Source organism: Physella acuta, unplaced genomic scaffold (assembly GCF_028476545.2).
Source record: "Physella acuta isolate Inbredline_101_S28 unplaced genomic scaffold, ASM2847654v3 ptg000622l, whole genome shotgun sequence".
Lineage (NCBI taxonomy): Eukaryota > Metazoa > Mollusca > Gastropoda > Physidae > Physella > Physella acuta.
The window spans coordinates 342178-360887 of record NW_026732141.1 but is presented as its reverse complement, the minus strand read 5'-3'; the positions used below and the strand labels follow the sequence as shown (position 1 = coordinate 360887).

Genomic DNA, 18710 nt, shown 5'->3' with positions numbered 1-18710 from the left:
TTGTGACAGGTAGTGGTCAGTATTGTGGCAGGTAGTGGTCAGTATTGTGACAGGTAGTGGTCAGTATTGTGACAGATAGTGGTCAGTATTGTGACAGGTAGTGGTCAGTATTGTGACAGGTAGTGGTCAGTATTGTGACAGATAGTGGTCAGTATTGTGGCAGGTAGTGGTCAGTATTGTGGCAGGTAGTGGTCAGTATTGTGACAGGTAGTGGTCAGTATTGTGACAGGTAGTGGTCAGTATTGTGACAGGTAGTGGTCAGTATTGTGACAGGTAGTGGTCAGTATTGTGACAGATAGTGGTCAGTATTGTGGCAGGTAGTGGTCAGTATTGTGGCAGGTAGTGGTCAGTATTGTGACAGGTAGTGGTCAGTATTGTGACAGATAGTGGTCAGTATTGTGACAGGTAGTGGTCAGTATTGTGACAGGTAGTGGTCAGTATTGTGGCAGGTAGTGGTCAGTATTGTGGCAGGTAGTGGTCAGTATTGTGGCAGGTAGTGGTCAGTATTGTGGCAGGTAGTGGTCAGTATTGTGACAGGTAGTGGTCAGTATTGTGACAGGTAGTGGTCAGTATTGTGGCAGGTAGTGGTCAGTATTGTGGCAGGTAGTGGTCAGTATTGTGGCAGGTAGTGGTCAGTATTGTGGCAGGTAGTGGTCAGTATTGTGGCAGGTAGTGGTCAGTATTGTGACAGGTAGTGGTCAGTATTGTGGCAGGTAGTGGTCAGTAGTGTGGCAGGTAGTGGTCAGTATTGTGACATGTAGTGGTCAGTATTGTGACAGTTAGTGGTCAGTAATGTGACAGGTAGTGGTCAGTATTGTGACATGTAGTGGTCAGTATTATGGCAGGTAGTGGTCAGTATTGTGGCAGGTAGTGGTCAGTATTGTGACAGTTAGTGGTCAGTATTGTGGCAGGTAGTGGTCAGTATTGTGGCAGGTAGTGGTCAGTATTGTGGCAGGTAGTGGTCAGTATTGTGGCAGGTAGTGGTCAGTATTGTGGCAGGTAGTGGTCAGTATTGTGGCAGGTAGTGGTCAGTATTGTGACAGGTAGTGGTCAGTATTGTGGCAGGTAGTGGTCAGTAGTGTGGCAGGTAGTGGTCAGTATTGTGACATGTAGTGGTCAGTATTGTGACAGTTAGTGGTCAGTAATGTGACAGGTAGTGGTCAGTATTGTGACATGTAGTGGTCAGTGTTGTGACAGGTAGTGGTCAGTATTGTGACAGGTAGTGGTCAGTATTGTGACAGGTAGTGGTCAGTATTGTGACAGGTAGTGATCAGTATTGTGACAGGTAGTGGTCAGTATTGTGACATGTAGTGGTCAGTGTTGTGACAGGTAGTGGTCAGTATTGTGACAGGTAGTGGTCAGTATTGTGACATGTAGTGGTCAGTGTTGTGACAGGTAGTGGTCAGTATTGTGAGTTAGTTGTCAGTATTGTGACAGGTAGTGGTCAGTAGTGTGACAGGTAGTGGTCAGTATTGTGAGTTAGTTGTCAGTATTGTGACATGTAGTGGTCAGTATTGTGACATGTAAGTAACCCCCACTAACCTCCTGTACCACAGACATGTGTCCAGAGACCAGCCTGTATGACAAGACAACCGGCTACAACGCCACATTCCCCAGTACCACGGTCAACACCTACGCCACAAGCAGGGACTTTTGTGGTGAGTACATGGGACTTTTGTGGTGAGTACATGGGACTTTTGTGGTGAGTACACGGGACTTTTGTACACGGGACTTTTGTGGTGAGTACATGGAACTTTTGTGGTGAGTACATGGGACTTTTGTGGTGAGTACATGGGACTTTTGTGGTGAGTACATGGGACTTTTGTGGTGAGTACATGGGACTTTTGTGGTGAGTACATGGGACTTTTGTGGTGAGTACATGGGACTTTTGTGGTGAGTACATGGGACTTTTGTGGTGAGTACATGGGACTTTTGTGGTGAGTACATGGGACTTTTGTGGTGAGTACATGGGACTTTTGTGGTGAGTACACGGGACTTTTGTACACGGGACTTTTGTGGTGAGTACATGGGACTTTTGTGGTGAGTGCATGGGACTTTTGTGGTGAGTGCATGGGACTTTTGTGGTGAGTGCATGGGACTTTTGTGGTGAGTGCATGGGACTTTTGTGGTGAGTACATGGGACTTTTGTGGTGAGTGCATGGGACTTTTGTGGTGAGTGCATGGGACTTTTGTGGTGAGTGCATGGGACTTTTGTACATAGGACTTTAGTACACAGGATTTTTGTACAGGGACTTTAGTACATGAGACTTTAGTGGTGAGTACACGTGTCTCTATTGGGAATACACATAACTTTTGTATACTTGAGGTTTGCGATAACTTTTGGGGGTAGTAGGAAATTAGTTTTTGATGTATTAACACAAACTCCTCCTGATTGTCCTACAACACTCGAATCTTTTGAATGTCCTACTATTATGTCCTTGTTTTGAATGTCCTATTATTAAGTCCTTGTCTAGAATGTCCTACCATTAAGGCCTATACTTCTCTAGAATGTCCCACCAATGTCCTGTTATTGTATAGAATGTCCTACCACTGTCCTGTAATTGTCTAGAATGTCCTACCACTAAGTCCTGAACTTGTCTAGAATGTCCTACCAATGTCCTGTACTTGTCCTGCCTACAGCCAACGGTCAGCCCTCAGGGTCAGCCTTCTGTAAAGGTGACCTTCAGACCGGCGCCTACTGGGACACATGGAAGGTCACCACCTCCTGCTTCACGTCCAGTGGGATTCGAACCGCCTCCTCCACACCTCGGCCCAACAACACCACACGGAAAGGTTTCGACACGCCCATCTCTTCAGATCTACACAATCCAGAGCAGGTACCTGTGGTCATTGATTGCTCAAGTGCATGTCTGACCTAGTCCTTTGGCTGAATCCTGTGTGATGTGCATGATGCACATAGGCATATATGCATACACATACCTGTCTGTGTGTGTATGAGAGTACATATGTGTGAATGTTATTTATTAATGTGATTAAGTGTGTATGTGGTTTGAACAAAAATACACTTTTTGGCCAGGTGATATGTTGTATGTTGACTATGATATGTTGTATGTTGACTATGTGATATGTTGTATGTTGACTATGTGATATGTTGTATGTTGAGCAGGTGATAGTGCCAGACAACGTGGGCAATGCCAGTGAACGTCTGAACAGTGTGGTCAACCAACCAGGTGACTTGACCAAGCTGGACATCCAGACAGTGGCAGACGAGGTTGGCAGGATTGTGGCAGTGGAGAAACCACCACGGGAGGTAGGTCAACATGTTGCAGAACTTTTGTACCAAATGTCAACATGTTGCAGAACTTTTGTAATGTCAACATGTTGCTGAACTTTTGTACTCAATGTCAACATGTTGCAGAACTTTTGTACTCAATGTCAACATGTTGCAGAACTTTTGTACCAAATGTCAACATGTTGCAGAACTTTTGTACTCAATGTCAACATGTTGCAGAACTTTTGTACTCAATGTCAACATGTTGCAGAACTTTTGTACCAAATGTCAACATGTTGCAGAACTTTTGTACTCAATGTCAACATCTTGCAGAACTTTTGTACTCAATGTCAACATGTTGCAGAACTTTTGTACTCAATGTCAACATGTTGCAAAACTTTTGTACTCAATGTCAACATCTTGCTGAACTTTTGTACCAAATGTCAACATGTTGTAGAACTTTTGTACTCAATGTCAACATGTTGCTGAACTTTTGTACTCAATGTCAACATGTTGCAGAACTTTTGTACTCAATGTCAACATGTTGCGGAACTTTTGTGCTCAATGTCAACATGTTGTAGAACTTTTGTACCAAATGTCAACATCTTGCTGAACTTTTGTACAGATTTTAGCACATAATATGATGTTCGAGAATATTTGTATTTGATTTAACTTGGTATGATCTACACCACACTAACTACTACATTAAAAGCTCTAATCCTACCCCCCCCCCCCTTTGACCCACAGATTAGCCAACAGCTGGTGGATACAATCAATAAAGTGATGGAGGCCCCAGAGGAGGAACTGGTGCAGGCAGAGACGGGCAGTAAGGCCACCTCAAGGTAAGCCACGCCCTAACTAGATGGTCGACAGTAAGCCACGCCCTAACTAGATGGTCGATAATAAGCCACGCCCTAACTAGATGGTCGACAATAAGCCACGCCCTAACTAGATGGTCGACAATAAGCCACGCCCTTACCCTAACTCAGTGGCGTTAGGGTATATTTACCCCCCCCCCCCCCCGGTATCTTTAATGGGCGAATGCGATAACCCGGGACGCCAATCTCCTCTCCAAGCTTCTCCTAATATAATGTTGTACAACTATACGCACATTATCTCTTCGTCAAGTAACATGAACTCTACTTCATCTTCCTAATGGATCAACAGGTCTAAAGAGGAATATTTACTTTTTACATCTATAGGCAATATAAATTGTAATGTCACCCCAAACTACGTGATGTTCTGTTGAGTCTAATGTTTCATGAAACTTTAATACGTTATTAGACTATATGAGAAACCAGACTTCAAAATTAGCTTTATTTTGTTTTGGTGTCACCCCCTTAGATGGTGACTTCCTTTGCAGTCCACACCCCCCCCCCCCCAACCCTCCTCCAGCTCCTAGTACCACTACCCCAACTAGATTGTCAACAAAAGGTCAGGTTAACTAAAGTTAACTCTCTAACTGGCTACAGGTAAACACTTTGTTAGCTGTCTTTGTGTTTAGCTTTCTGTGTTTAACTTACTATACGTTTCCCTTATTTTAGCTTATAGTTTCGTGTGATTTATTTCCCGTAAGCTTTATTCTATTTATGATACCCTTTTCTGCCAAATCGCCGTTTTCCTGACGTTTATACAAGACCTTCCTTAGGTCACCGTACCGTATGTAAACAAGGATAACTCTAAGACTGCTACAGCTAAAATGTCAACACTGAATTATTCGATTACCTCCCTCTACATCTGATACCTCTGTACTAAAAGTATTAGGTACACTAAAGTATAAACACATTTACTTGTGTACCCCCTAGCACCCCTAGTCCTATAACAAACACACCCCCCCCCCCCCCCCCACCACCATCAGGGTTTTGGATCAAACAAATTCTTACTGTCTGATATGTAGGTCAGTTCTGGATATTTTTAGAACAAGTAAACATGACGTATGCACGTGCGTGGCACGTGGTAATGTTTGACCTGGAACCTATGTGGTCATTCCAGGACCGACCGGAAGTCACTGCCAGACAAACAGGAACAAACGGTTTGTTTGGAATCTGGGTCAGGTGAACAACTGGGTCAAATAACTGGGTCAGGGAAATAACTGGGTCAGCGCACAAACTGCAACCAACGAATGTTAAGAGTTAGGAAGATTTATAACGTTTGTAACAAAGATTTAGTAATTAGTAACATTTGTTCTTATGGGTGTGATGGGCTGTTCTCTAAATTATACAATTACATGTCATTAATTTACTGTTGGTACAGACGCCAGCACAGAACAACATACACACACCACAACGGAACAACATCACGAAACAGCCATTTTATCGTGCTACATAAATGTTTCATTACAAAGATTCAACACACCTTAAAATCAAATCGTGAAAATTCTTCAACATTTATAAATAGCTTTTGTATTTATTTTCAAGGTGTACATAGGCAACGTGTGCTTGTCGTTAGCAAAACCTGTGTGCTTTATGCCACAGCGAAGACCTTTTGCAGACGACAGCCCGCGAAAAAATCCCGCCACAATGTCAGGCCATGTGTACCGTCTGCTGGTGTGACGTAAGGCGTCTGTCACTCCACCCCGGCGGGCAGGGGGAGGCGGATGGGGGGGGGGGGGAGAGGGTAAAAAATTAGCCTGTTGCTAAAATAAACTTTCTGAAGTTTGAAACTGATACATTCTAGGCCGTCTTAAGTTTGCTACTGACTAAATCTTTGCTTCTCTTACAAACTTGGCCGAATAAAGTTTGCTACTGGTACAAAATTGACCGTCTAATATGATACTGATAAAAATTTGGCCGTGTGAAGTTTGACCACTGCTATACGTTCTAGACGGTAGAGATCAAACATCCAATCAGATATCGGTGTTGTGGTGTTGCACGAGCCAGCACATTGGCCCCATGACGTCACATCCCAGTTGTTTTCCTGTGGTCTCTGACACTCCAGGTTGGAGTGAGGAGGGGGGGAGGGAGGGGTTACTGGGTCAGTTACATGAGATGAACAACGGCCTAGTTGTCTGCGTATACGGGTCAACATCACGTGGTACAGAGGCCGACGTGTCAAAAGGTCAAGGTTAGCGTGGATGTTGAACCGACGAACTGGTCACGTTTGCTGAGGAGGGACCAAACCTCCATCAATGGCTCGTTTAAAATCAGCCGTAATTATAACACTCACACCCATGTTTCACATCAAACATTTACACCGTCCATTTATGCCGACCATTTACACCTACCATTTACACAGGCTATTTACAAAGCCCGATTTGTCAAAACTAGCCGAGCGATCTACAAAGCAGGTTTTTAATTTTGTTTGTCGCGTGACCCAGGTCCCGTTCGGCAGCTTTTATAAATATTTATCTGGCAACTCCCACTTGACCCACTTCACCCTGAACCTTTGTTTAGGCGGCGAATACTTTCTTTAGTCCGTTCGATTAACTTGGCCTTGTACCTCCACATAATCCAATCCACCTTTTTGTGTAGGCACATATCCACAGGGGCCGTGCTTGCCGGCGATGACGTCACTAAAACGTGACCTTTCGTCAGGTCACCGGAAACAGCTGCCTTGTCTTCGCGGGGAATCTGTTGTCTTGACTCCCCGGTATTTTGATTTTGCGTCAAAACGTTGTTGTCGTTGAAAGTTTTACTGACGTTAAGACCAGCCTGGGTCTTGCCTGGGTCAGCCGTGACCCGCGGACAGAAGCTGTAGTGGTGTACAGCGGCGTAGCGCGGGCTGATGTTGAACGACGTCTTCCGGCGCTCCCCCGGCCCCACTCGAAACGCCTTCTCGCCCCTGAGCATGCGCAGCGTGTGCTGCTGGTTGTGGTACGACCTGAACACGCTCTTCAGGGTGGCCATGCGGCTGACGTCCTTGGTGAAGTCTGGCGCCAGGCTGACGTTCTTGTACTCCTGCTTGGTGGGCGCCGGGAAGTAGGCCGAGCTGAAGACCAGGTCGGAGATTCTGGAAGCGTTGAAGTGGTGCACGGCCTTCAGGTAGCGCAGGAAGGACGGCATGTCCGGCGTGGCCCTCGGGACGAAGAACTCGTCGATGTCTAGAAAGATGGCGTAGTGGAATAAATGCATGGTCCGGTACAGGCAGTCGTTGAGGGCCACGTCTCGACCGTTGGCCCAGATGGAGCCAGGGCTCGGAACTTTCCAGGCCAGGACAGTCGCCAGGCCTCGCCTCTCGTACATCCGCAAGATGCTGCTCATCTCTTCCGAGCTTTGGAATGCGTAGAAGACGATGTGGTGGTTGCCTAGCAACAGCTGAAGCTCTATGAACTCAATCAGCTGGATGACCCCGATGTTGCCCTGAAGTGGGGCCACGCAGGCAACAATTTTGTAGTCGGAAATTTCCGAAAATGACTCAGAGTTCTCCACTTCCGGTTCGGCGAAAATGTTTACATTTTTATTATTTACATCGCCATCAGGCTGTTCCAAGTTTGGGGTTTGGAAAAAGAATTTGTTACCGTTATTGATATTATCATCGCCGTTGTTTTTATTATCTACACTAACATCTTCATCGTCGTTGTTATCTGCCTGTATGACGTTGGTCAACAGCTGTAGGTCCTGCTCCATCTTTTGGAAATACTCCCGCTTGTTTCCTGACGAGTTACCGCCCCTGGGTCGAGCTGACCCCGCCAGGTTGTTGACCACGGGGACGGTGACGCCCACCTGGCCGGGGTTGAGCCGCGGGCTGTGCTGGTCACCGATGACCACACGGATCGTCCCCTGGTGCCGCCAGTAGAAGGACGGCAGGGCGAGGTCTGGAACCGGACATGACAGGATGTAAAACTGGGCAGGTTTTTTATGTCCGTCGCTGGCTGCCCAGTACTCCAGCTGTGTCGCTGTGTCCGTGTGTGTCGCTGTGTCCGTGTGTGTGTCCGTGTGTGTGTCGTTACTTCCTCTGACTGGAACATCAAAAACACACCAATAGTAGGATTTCGTCAGGTCGCGACCTTGAATCCCTATGGTAATGAAACGAACCAAGGGCGGGGTGACCCTCGTGTCGAGAAAGGACGAGAAGATGTAGACGTCCCCCAGGACGATGAAAGACAAGGAAGTTTTGCTGGGCGGGATGTGCTGGTCAGAACCTTCAGTGGCCAGCCTTCTCTCGCAGATGTTGCTGGTGGTACCCAGGTCTTTGAAGATGCCGTCGCAGTATTCGATGGAGTATTTGACCTCGGCGTGTCGGGGGCCGATCTTCTGCTGGGCCGGCCATTTCGGGAGACTGGGCGCCGGTCTGTGGACCGCCTTGTTCATCACGTGACCTCCCCTATGCCCCTCCCCGTGGTCCCACTGCTCCACCTCCACTTTGAACGTCTGCTTCGTGTCTGTGAACGTCTGCTTCTGCGAGTCGGAATTCTGTCCGAGGTCGCGGTCACTTTTTCCGACCAGTCCCTCGTCGCTGGCAACTGTGACGTCACCAGGGTGTCTGACGCTGCCTGCGTCTTCCCTGACTCCGTCTGTCCCCATCTCGTCTAGAATCAACACCTGGTCCATGACGCTGGAGTTGGTCACCTGGAGGTTCCGACGTGTTCTGCCAGCGATGTAAGAGGGCGGGTTCGAATCCCTGGGAGAAAAGAAAGTTAGTTACTGAAATATGGTTTAAACTTGACATCAATATGAGACACTGAGATAAACGTTAGCTAAACGATAGTGAAAGTTTAGATTAAGTTGTAAACTGCATTTAAGTAAGACATTGCTTGACACGTGTACTAAAGATTATAGTTAAGTTTTATAAAGCTAATTGAGATTAGGGATGGAAGTTTCTTGAAGGCTAATCCAGAGTTAAGTCTAAACATGGTTTATGACATCCTTTAACTTCTAAAAGCTGTGCAGTGGTTAGGGTTACGTTTGTTATCTATGTGTCACGTGATTACCGGTTGCTCTGGACGATGTCCTGGAAACTCCTCAGGTGACGTCTCTCCTCCTGCACCAAGACGTCAATGACGGCTGGGTGCTTCCGGTTGGACACGCCCTCCTCGGGGGCGTTACCCCAGGCCGTCTGGGCGAGGAAGTAGGTGACGGACACGGTGTAGATGAGGAGGAGGGGGGCCAGGCAGGCCCGCAGCCGCTTGACGTAGTTGGCCATGGCCCGTCAGGTCATCTCATGCTGGTGACGTCACTACCACGGGACTGCTCCGGTAAAGGAGGGGGGGGGGAAATAAACAATATCAATTAAATAACGTAACTTGCCTGATGATTTGCTCACAAATACACGAGTCCAAGATTTAGATAAACTATAAATCCTTTGAGGAGACCAAAAGTAAAGTCACGAAAAAATGTTTTAAAATGGCATTTATTTATTTATCGAACTGCATTACTTGAATGGAATAAATATTTTTAACAAGAAAAAAAAACATTGTTGCACTATAGAATACAAAGCAGCCACAATTAGTAGGTTAGCATCAAGATATAATAGGTTGTTATAAATACCAGGCTGTACATATAAACAAAGTGAAATGTATAAAAAACAACTAAAAACATTGATTACAACCGTCAAAGCAGCTAATAATATCGATTACAACAATCAACGCACATGAACTGGTCCAAATATCTCGATGAAACCAACGACTAGTGAAGATATCGGAGCATTCGATCTAATCTCTTTCAGCTAATGACCTCACCAACTTAAAGCTGATGTGGACACGATTTGGTAGCAGTACAGACAGCTACTTCTTCACATCATAGCTAGTCAATGTTAGTTAGTCATCTTTAGCTTAACCTGACGCGTAGTTAGTAGCAATTAACCACCTAGTTAGTCATCTTTAGCCTCCACCTAATGTGTAGTTAGCTTCACTAATGTGTAGCTCCACTACCTAGTTAGTCATCCCGTCATTTAGCCGAGTTTAAGCTGTGATTGGACAAAATGTCTTTCATCGCTGTACAACTAACGAACGGTAAATTAATCTGCTGTGATCGAGCGAGCTGATAGCTAGTCGAAAATGAAACGTCACAAAATGAAAGAGTTTTTTTTCCCATCCCACTTTACCTGCGGGAGGGGGGGGGGGTGAAAAAAGTGTGTCAGGCGAGAGAGGGTCATGTCAGGTGTTCAATCCATTCATAATTTCAAGCCAGTCTACCTGGGCGACAGAACCCCACCCTTCCTCCCCCGCTGGTGTTTAGAGATTGTATTCACCCCCCCCCCCCCCCCATACCTCCCTACGATCTCATGTAGCCTTCATCGTGGGAGGAAAGAAGGGCTGCTTTACTTCTTACCGGAGCGTTAAACCAAATCCGTTAAGCCAAATCCGTCTTGAACCCATCCCAAATCAGATGGCTAGAGTAAACCTCTCTCACGTAATTCGTCTGTCTCCCGTCACGGTTGACTAAATCACGTGAGATTACCTTTTGATTATTATTTTTTTATATTGCGAAACTGCGGTGAACATATTTCACTACAGCACAACACATGGTGGGCGGGTTGGTGGGTGGGCGGGAAGGCAAGTACATGAATGACACAACATGATACGCCCCCAGTACCCCATCAGTACCCCATCAGTACTAGACTGGCAAGGGGAGGACAGGGATGTGCTACACAGTTCTCCTACAAGCCTGTTCTGTGTGCTCATCATGCTTATAATATTGGTCTCCGAACCTCGGACGCTGAGGTTGTAGTGCTAACAGCTAGCGACACGACCACACTGGTTCCATGTCAGATGGGAGGCAGAAGCACAGATGTTCATTCAAGCGTGTCCACGACCGTTAGAAGACGAAGTCTACCAACACGCTAGTACATGCGAACGTGTAACACAACGGTATGAATCGACGTTGTGTATAACATTATTTGTTATGCGAAACCACGACGTAGAGATATACACACGAACAAACAGCGAACAGACGAAATGTCCTCTGGCTAATTGGTATCTGTCTAGAATCCTTGAAACCTTAGGACTCTTTCGACGCCTAGAATATTCAAGCCTGGCTTCACCACAATACCTTTAAAATACCATCACAATACCTTTAAAATACCATCACAATACCTTTAAAATACCATCACAATACCTTTAAAATACCATCACAATACCTTTAAAATACCATCACAATACCTTTAAAATACCATCACAATACCTTTAAAATACCATCACAATACCTTTAAAATACCATCACAATATCTTTGAACATACCTGTGATGCCACCTATAAACAGACCGTAAGACCTTTCTCCCTACGGAAGACCTTTCTCCCTACGGAAGACCTTTCTCCTTACGGAAGACCTTTCTCCCTGCGCCAGTCTCACAGTGTGACCTGATCAGGTCTCTAGTCCCCTCCCCTGACCCTCCCTCCTCAAATCACGTGACGCATGTATCAATGGGGGCGTTATTTATAGCCTGGCCTGACAAAAGTGTCCCATCCCACCCAGCAATCTGAGGAAGTCTTGGCAGACATTTTGTGCTGGTAGACAGACTTGAGTCATACATTTAGAAAGACTTGAGTCAGCGACGAACTAGACTCCACATGACGGGGTAGAATGTAGAGTTGTTTCCCAGAAGGAAAGATAACGGTGTGGTGACAAGCCAATCTTACATAAAGGGACCGTTGTCAGGAGGGCATGGGGGGTCCACAAAATTAGGGGGTCCACAATATACAGGGGTCCACCAAATGATGGGGTCCGTAAAATGAGGGGGTCCACGAAATGAGGGGGTCCTCAATAAGAAGGGGTCCACAATATTAAACGTCTACCAAATGAAGGGGTCTGTAAAATGAGGGGGTCCACAAAATAGGCTGGGGGTCTATCTGGCGGGGTTAATGACCTCCTTTACCTGCTTTTAAACCGGGTTGAGAAATTCTGGGTTCGGTGTAATGTAGAATCCCAGGGTTGTGGGCAGTTTACAACTTTGGCTACTACAATGTTAGGGTTGGGGACATAGTGTTTTGCTTCAAACCCAACCCTAATATTGTAGTACCCAAAGTTTGTGTGAGAATTTGAAGGCCCAGTCATATAAGAGTCATATGAAAGTCATACCCGGAGTCATATGAGAGTCATATCCGGAGTCAAGTACAGTCGGGCACAGAGTCCACAAGTGTAACACAAATTAGATCCTCTCTCAACAGTGTAAAGTTGACTCAACAATTGTTAAGTTGACTCAGAATGTATAGTTGACTCACAATATATGAATCATAATGTGAATTGCCTTTTATTGAGGTCTGTGAAGTTTAATTATGACAGTCATGTCATGATGTCACAAACAAACCGACCCTGGTGACACACGTGTGTCGGTCTCTAGACACAGACAGACACAGAAGTGCTTGGACACAGTCCACCGGATCGTGTGTCCACACCTTATGTGGGTGTTAAACTAACGAATAAACCACCGACAAACGCGGTAGTCAAAAAGACCCCAGCAATATTCCAGCTGTCGTAATGGAGTTAAAATTTGATATGAAAGATTTTTTCCTGTGTTTATTTTATTGGACAGTTTTATGGGCGACCCATTTACAACATTTTCCTTCTCCGAAGGGTTATCGCTGATGTTCATATCGTGGGAATACTCCAAAAAAAGTCGGTAGTGCTTTCTTAAACTAAATCTGATCGGAATATTAAGCACTCATTAAAGCTATACTTGGTTGTCACAACAGCCCCCCCCCCCATTGATACGTAGGGCAGGGGGTAGGGGAGGGGGTGATGTGTGTCTCAGCTTAGCTTTTAATTGGATATGTTTAAACAAACAGTTAATTAAGGCTGCTTAAAGCAAGGATTATGGCAAACATAATCAGGCAACATAACATAGCATACACATAACGTTAGGGTAATTCACAAGTCAGTGGTGACATCTTACATTAGTGTTATCCCACTCTTATGGTAGTGGCTAATGGTAGTGGCTAATGGTAGTGACTAATGGCACTGTTAATGTGTTAGGATTCAGATTAAGACAAATTTAAGCAGTAGGTGGCGATGGATCGACACAAGACGATGACGTCAGCCTGGGGCCGTATAACGGAATAGTGGGGACTGTGACTGACTTGACCCCCCCCCCCAATGTTTGGTTTACTGGATACGTCAGACAACTGTATTGTGACATGGTTTGGTGGAATGGTCACACACACATAGACACACACAAACACACACACACACACACAAATACACACGCATACACACAGACACACATACACACAAACACGCTGACATAAGTTTGTAGCTGCCCTTCAGTATTGTGGGTGTAAGTCAACAACATTTGTTATCTGTGGCTATCTGGATGTTGTAAACATTTGTTATCTGTGGCTATCTGGATGTTGTAAACATTTCTTATCTGTGGCTATCTGGATATTGTAAACATTTGTTATATGTGGCTATCTGGATGTTGTAAACATTTGTTATATGTGGCTATCTGGATGTTGTAAACATTTCTTATCTGTGGCTATCTGGATATTGTAAACATTTGTTATATGTGGCTATGTGGATGTTGTAAACATTTGTTATCTGTGGCTATCTGGATATTGTAAACATTTGTTATCTGTGGCTATGTGGATGTTGTAAACATTTGTTATCTGTGGCTGACTATGTGGAATTGGATGCTCACCAATTGTCTGTGGATGTGGATACTTTTTACTTGTCTAACTAATCCACAAAGTAATTAGCTCAGCGCCCCCTATCGGTTGCAGGCTAAAGCCGACCATAGTTCACAAACTGTCTTCTCAACAATCCATAACACTTGAACACAACTTCACCGAGTTATAAGAATACAACATCACGCGATCATCATCTACATACTTGAATCAAGAATATAGCCTTTTGTTTTAAGTTTCAGCTGCTATTTTTCTATGTCCATGCACACACACACAAACAGACACAACCAACACTTCAATGACGTCAAAGACACGACCAAATAGACCAAAACGTGAGTGACGTCACACACATGACCAACAGTACCGTGACGTCAAAGACACGACCAAAACTTGACAGGACAGAAGAGACTGACAAGAGTCAGTGTCCGTATCACGTGACTAATTCTTGAAATTCCAGACGACATTCTACACCAGAGCTAAACCTGCGCCACTGAGATAGTTGAAAAAAACTGGTCTTGTTGGTATGGCCTGCTTGTTTGACTGAATGCTTGGTTGGTTGTCTGTCTTAGTTGTTTGACTGTCTTAGTTGTCTGACTGTCTTAGTTGTCTAACTGTCTTAGTCGTCTGACTGTCTTAGTTGTCTGTCTTAGTTGTCTGACTGTCTTAGTAGTCTGTCTTAGTAGTCTTACTGTCTTAGTTGTCTGACTGTCTTAGTCGTCTGACTGTCTTAGTTGTCTGACTGTCTTAGTTGTCTGACTGAATGCTTGGTTTTCTGGCTGTCTTAGTTGTCTGGCTGTCTTAGTTGTCTGACTGTCTTAGTTATTTGATTGCTTCATGGTCTGATTTTCCATTAGCTCAGTTGTTTAGTAATTTGAATGGCTGATCGTATTGTCTTCAGCAATGGTCTAATGACTAGGGGGCATAAACAGCATCAAGTCTAGTTTGATCCTATGTGGTCTGCATCAAGTCTAGTTTGATACTTTGTGGTCTGCATCAAGTCTAGTTTGATACTATGTGGTCTGGATCAAGTCTAGTTTGATACTTTGTGGTCTACATCAAGTCTAGTTTGATACTATGTGGTCTACATCAAGTCTAGTTTGATACTATGTGGTCTGCATCAAGTCTAGTTTGATACTTTGTGGTCTGGATCAAGTCTAGTTTGATACTTTGTGGTCTGCATCAAGTCTAGTTTGATACTTTGTGGTCTGGATCAAGTCTAGTTTGATACTTTGTGGTCTGCATCAAGTCTAGTTTGATACTATGTGGTCTGCATCAAGTCTAGTTTGATACTTTGTGGTCTGGATCAAGTCTAGTTTGATACTATGTGGTCTACATCAAGTCTAGTTTGATACTATGTGGTCTGCATCAAGTCTAGTTTGATACTTTGTGGTCTGCATCAAGTCTAGTTTGATACTTTGTGGTCTGCATCAAGTCTAGTTTGATACTATGTGGTCTGGATTAAGTCTAGTTTGATACTATGTGGTCTGCATCAAGTTTTAGTTTGATACTTTGTGGTCTGCATCAAGTCTAGTTTGATACTATGTGGTCTGCATCAAGTCTAGTTTGATACTATGTGGTCTGCATCAAGTCTAGTTTGATACTTTGTGGTCTGGATCAAGTCTAGTTTGATACTTTGTGGTCTACATCAAGTCTAGTTTGATACTTTGTGGTCTGGATCAAGTCTAGTTTGATACTATGTGGTCTGATTTCCTACATGTCTGGTAGCCTTGTTTCTGATTGTTTAGTTACTCGATTGCCTAATTTGCCTAGTAAATTGATTGTCCAGTGGCCTTGTTTTCCTAATTGCCTAGTTGTATGATTGCTTAGATCACTTAGTTGCCTGATTGCCTAGTTTTCAGATTGCCTAATTGCATGATTTCCTAGCTTCTTGATTGCCTAGTTTGCCTAGTTTCCTGATTGCCTAGTTGCCTGATTGCCTAGTTGCCTGATTGTTTAGTTTCCTGATTGCCTAGTTGTCTTATTGCCTAATTTCCTGATTGCCTAGTTGCCTGATTGGCTAGCTGCCTGATTGCCTAGCTGCCTGATTGCCTAGTTTGCCTAGCTGCCTGATTGCCTAGCTGCCTGATTGTCTAGTTTGCCTAGCTGCCTGATTGCCTAGCTGCCTGATTGCCTAGTTTGCCTAGCTGCATGATTGCCTAGTTTGCCTAGTTTCTTGATTGCCTAGTTTGCCTAGTTGCATGCTTACCCCCACCATTCCCACTGAAGCAGCACAGAATGTGTTTGTTTAAGCCAGTGATGACGATCTCGTGTTTACTAAGCTACAAACTAACAAAAAGGTCAGCATTCAACCCCCCCCACACACACACACAAATACACACACACACTCATACACACACACACACAAACACACACACACATAAACACACACATTCACACAACCACCACCACCACCAGCAAACTGACCCCTGTCACCATTTCACGCGAATCTATTCCAGTTTACAACATTCATCCAGATATCACGTAGATCATACAACATTCATCAAGACTTGCTCATACAAGATCCAACATGATTTAAGATGTATACATGCAAAATAAAACATTCATTAACACTTGCACATACAACATACACAAATGCATACATACAACATACAATATTCATTAAGACTTGTACATTATAACATACAATATGACTTGTACTTACAACATACAACATTCATTAAAACTTGTACATACAACATTCAACATTCATTAAAACGTGTACATACAACATTCAACATTCATTAAAACGTGTACATACAACATTCAACATTCATTAAAACTTGTACATACAACATACAACATTCATTAAAACTTGTACATACAACATACAACATTCATTAAAACGTGTACATACAACATACAACATTCATTAAAACGTGTATATTTCAACATTCAACATTCACTAAGACTTGTACATACAACATACAACTTTCACGCGTGTTGACAAATTTGATCACCAGACTACAAGGGCGGGTAACTGCGTCTGTCTGTGTGTGTTGGGTACTTGACCCTAAACTCTTGACAAGCACAAGACACACTGTGTCGCAACTTGACGTTGTGTCTCTATCACACTCTGGCTATCTAATACGACACACTCTGCCTATCTAATACGACACATTCTGCCTATCTAATACGACACACTCTGGTTCTATAATGTGACACAGTGTCCGTTAGTTGAGACCCACCTTAATACAGGCTTAACACACTTTCTAATACAGACTTACAATACTTTCTAATACAGACTTACAATACTTTCTAATACAGACTTACAATACTTTCTAATACATACATACAATACATTAAATACAGACTTACATCACTTTCTAATACAGAAAGGCGATAACTACTCACTATATGGACCGTTGGACCACCATATATTCTAGGGGTCCACACACCAACTAATTTAACATAATTGATGTTCGCTAAAATTATAACACTGATAAAGGATTATATAAATGAAATATACTTTAAATAATACAGACTTACATTTTCTAATACAGACTTACAATACTTTCTAATACAGACTTACAATACTTTCTAATACAGACTTACATTTTCTAATACAGACTTACAATACTTTCTAATACAGACTTACAATACTTTCTAATACATACATACAATACATTAAATACAGACTTACATCACTTTCTAATACAGACTTACAATACTTTCTAATACAGACTTACAATACTTTCTAATACAGACTTACAATACTTTCTAAAACAGACATTCTGCGATCAGTGTAAACCACCCACTAATCTGGACATTTCCTGATACAGACCTTATACACGACCTTAAAAACACCATTGTACAGACCTATAACACTCCTATATACAGGCGTATAACACTTCCATATACAGACTTATAACACTCCTATATACAGACCTATAACACTTCCATATACAGACCTATAACACTTCTATATACAGGCGTATAACACTTCCATTTACAGACATATAACACTCCCAGATAAAGACGAATAACATCCCCCCCCCCCCCACACACACGCTTTATACAGCTGTAACAGTCCCTTATACACATAGCAAGAACTAATTTATAGGACATCCTGTATCCCTAATATAGAGGACATACAATATCCCAAATATAGACATCACATCCCCCTAATCCAACACACTCCCAGATTAATGCTTGAAATCACCTTGTCACTGCGAGGATAGACTGGTTCTTTATCTGCTAAATCTGTCACCATTGGGTCTGATAGGGCGCTCTGTGCTAAATCAGAATCTATTACGCACATACTACCATAAGTTCTCGGTTTACAAGATGAAAACGGTAAAATAAATTCCGTTATTTTGACTTCCATTTTTCTCCCATTGACTGTACTACCCCCCCCCCCCCTCCTCGTCCCATTTAGTACAGAAAAAAACTATTACCAAGTACTTACCCTAAATGGGGTATAGAATAGTCCATGTGGCGTGTGATCTTGAGGCCGCTAATAGAATCAAGTCAGACGACTCAGTTCTGCTATTATATGGGGCGGACAACCCGCGCGGGGACGACAACTCCAGCTACAAAATGTCTGCAAGGGGAGGCAACGCGTCGCCGGCTCGGCCTGTCTGTGTTTGCCTAGTCAGGTCTAGAGTGGCGCGGTCAGCCCACGTCACATTTCGCTGTTGCTGTTCAAAAACCCGAGACGTAAAACGAAAACTAATTTTATAACATTAGACAGCCTCGCTGTGACAGCGATGATTTAAAGCAAATCAAAACACGTCGGCTGTTGTGGATGTGGCGAGGGTGTGTTGGTATGCTTGTCACAACACCATCAAAACATCCACTCCATCTCGAGACAGCAACAATTGGAATGATAACATTTCAGAATGACATTTCTTTCACATGATAAAAGCGGACTTTAAGACTCCAAGGTGAAACTCTCGACGTTGTGATAGTGTCGCATGAATATTTTGGTGTCTCCGCGAACGTTGGGTTAAATTATTCGCTTCCGTTTTAAACTGCAAGGGGCTT

The 18710-nt window shown here is 43.8% G+C and overlaps 2 protein-coding genes across 2 annotated transcripts in view; one reads left to right on the top strand and one right to left on the bottom strand.

The window, feature by feature from the left end:
• LOC131948042 (uncharacterized) overlaps positions 1-18710 on the top strand; it is a 69076-nt gene that overhangs the window by 25872 nt on the left and 24494 nt on the right. Inside the window, exons 13-16 of the mRNA XM_059309508.1 lie at positions 1557-1658; positions 2641-2837; positions 3128-3271; positions 3980-4074. Coding sequence (XP_059165491.1) covers positions 1557-1658; positions 2641-2837; positions 3128-3271; positions 3980-4074 — 538 coding nt within the window. The remainder of the gene's footprint in view (positions 1-1556; positions 1659-2640; positions 2838-3127; positions 3272-3979; positions 4075-18710) is intronic.
• On the bottom strand, positions 5607-18627 carry LOC131948036 (uncharacterized). The gene is made up of 3 exons (XM_059309504.1): positions 18133-18627; positions 9102-9357; positions 5607-8791 (listed from the first exon to the last, which is right to left on the bottom strand). The coding sequence occupies exons 2-3, from the start codon at positions 9311-9313 to the stop codon at positions 6604-6606; spliced, it is 2400 nt and encodes a 799-aa protein (XP_059165487.1). The 5' UTR covers positions 9314-9357; positions 18133-18627; the 3' UTR covers positions 5607-6603.

Bases quoted from the DNA above. Each gene is read 5' to 3' on its own strand.
- LOC131948036 (XM_059309504.1), bottom strand. From the start codon at position 9,313: ATGGCCAACTACGTCAAGCGGCTGCGGGCCTGCCTGGCCCCCCTCCTC. The intron at 8,792-9,101 runs GTAATCACGTGA...CTTTTCTCCCAG, and splicing joins GACATCGTCCAGAGCAACCG to GGATTCGAACCCGCCCTCTT.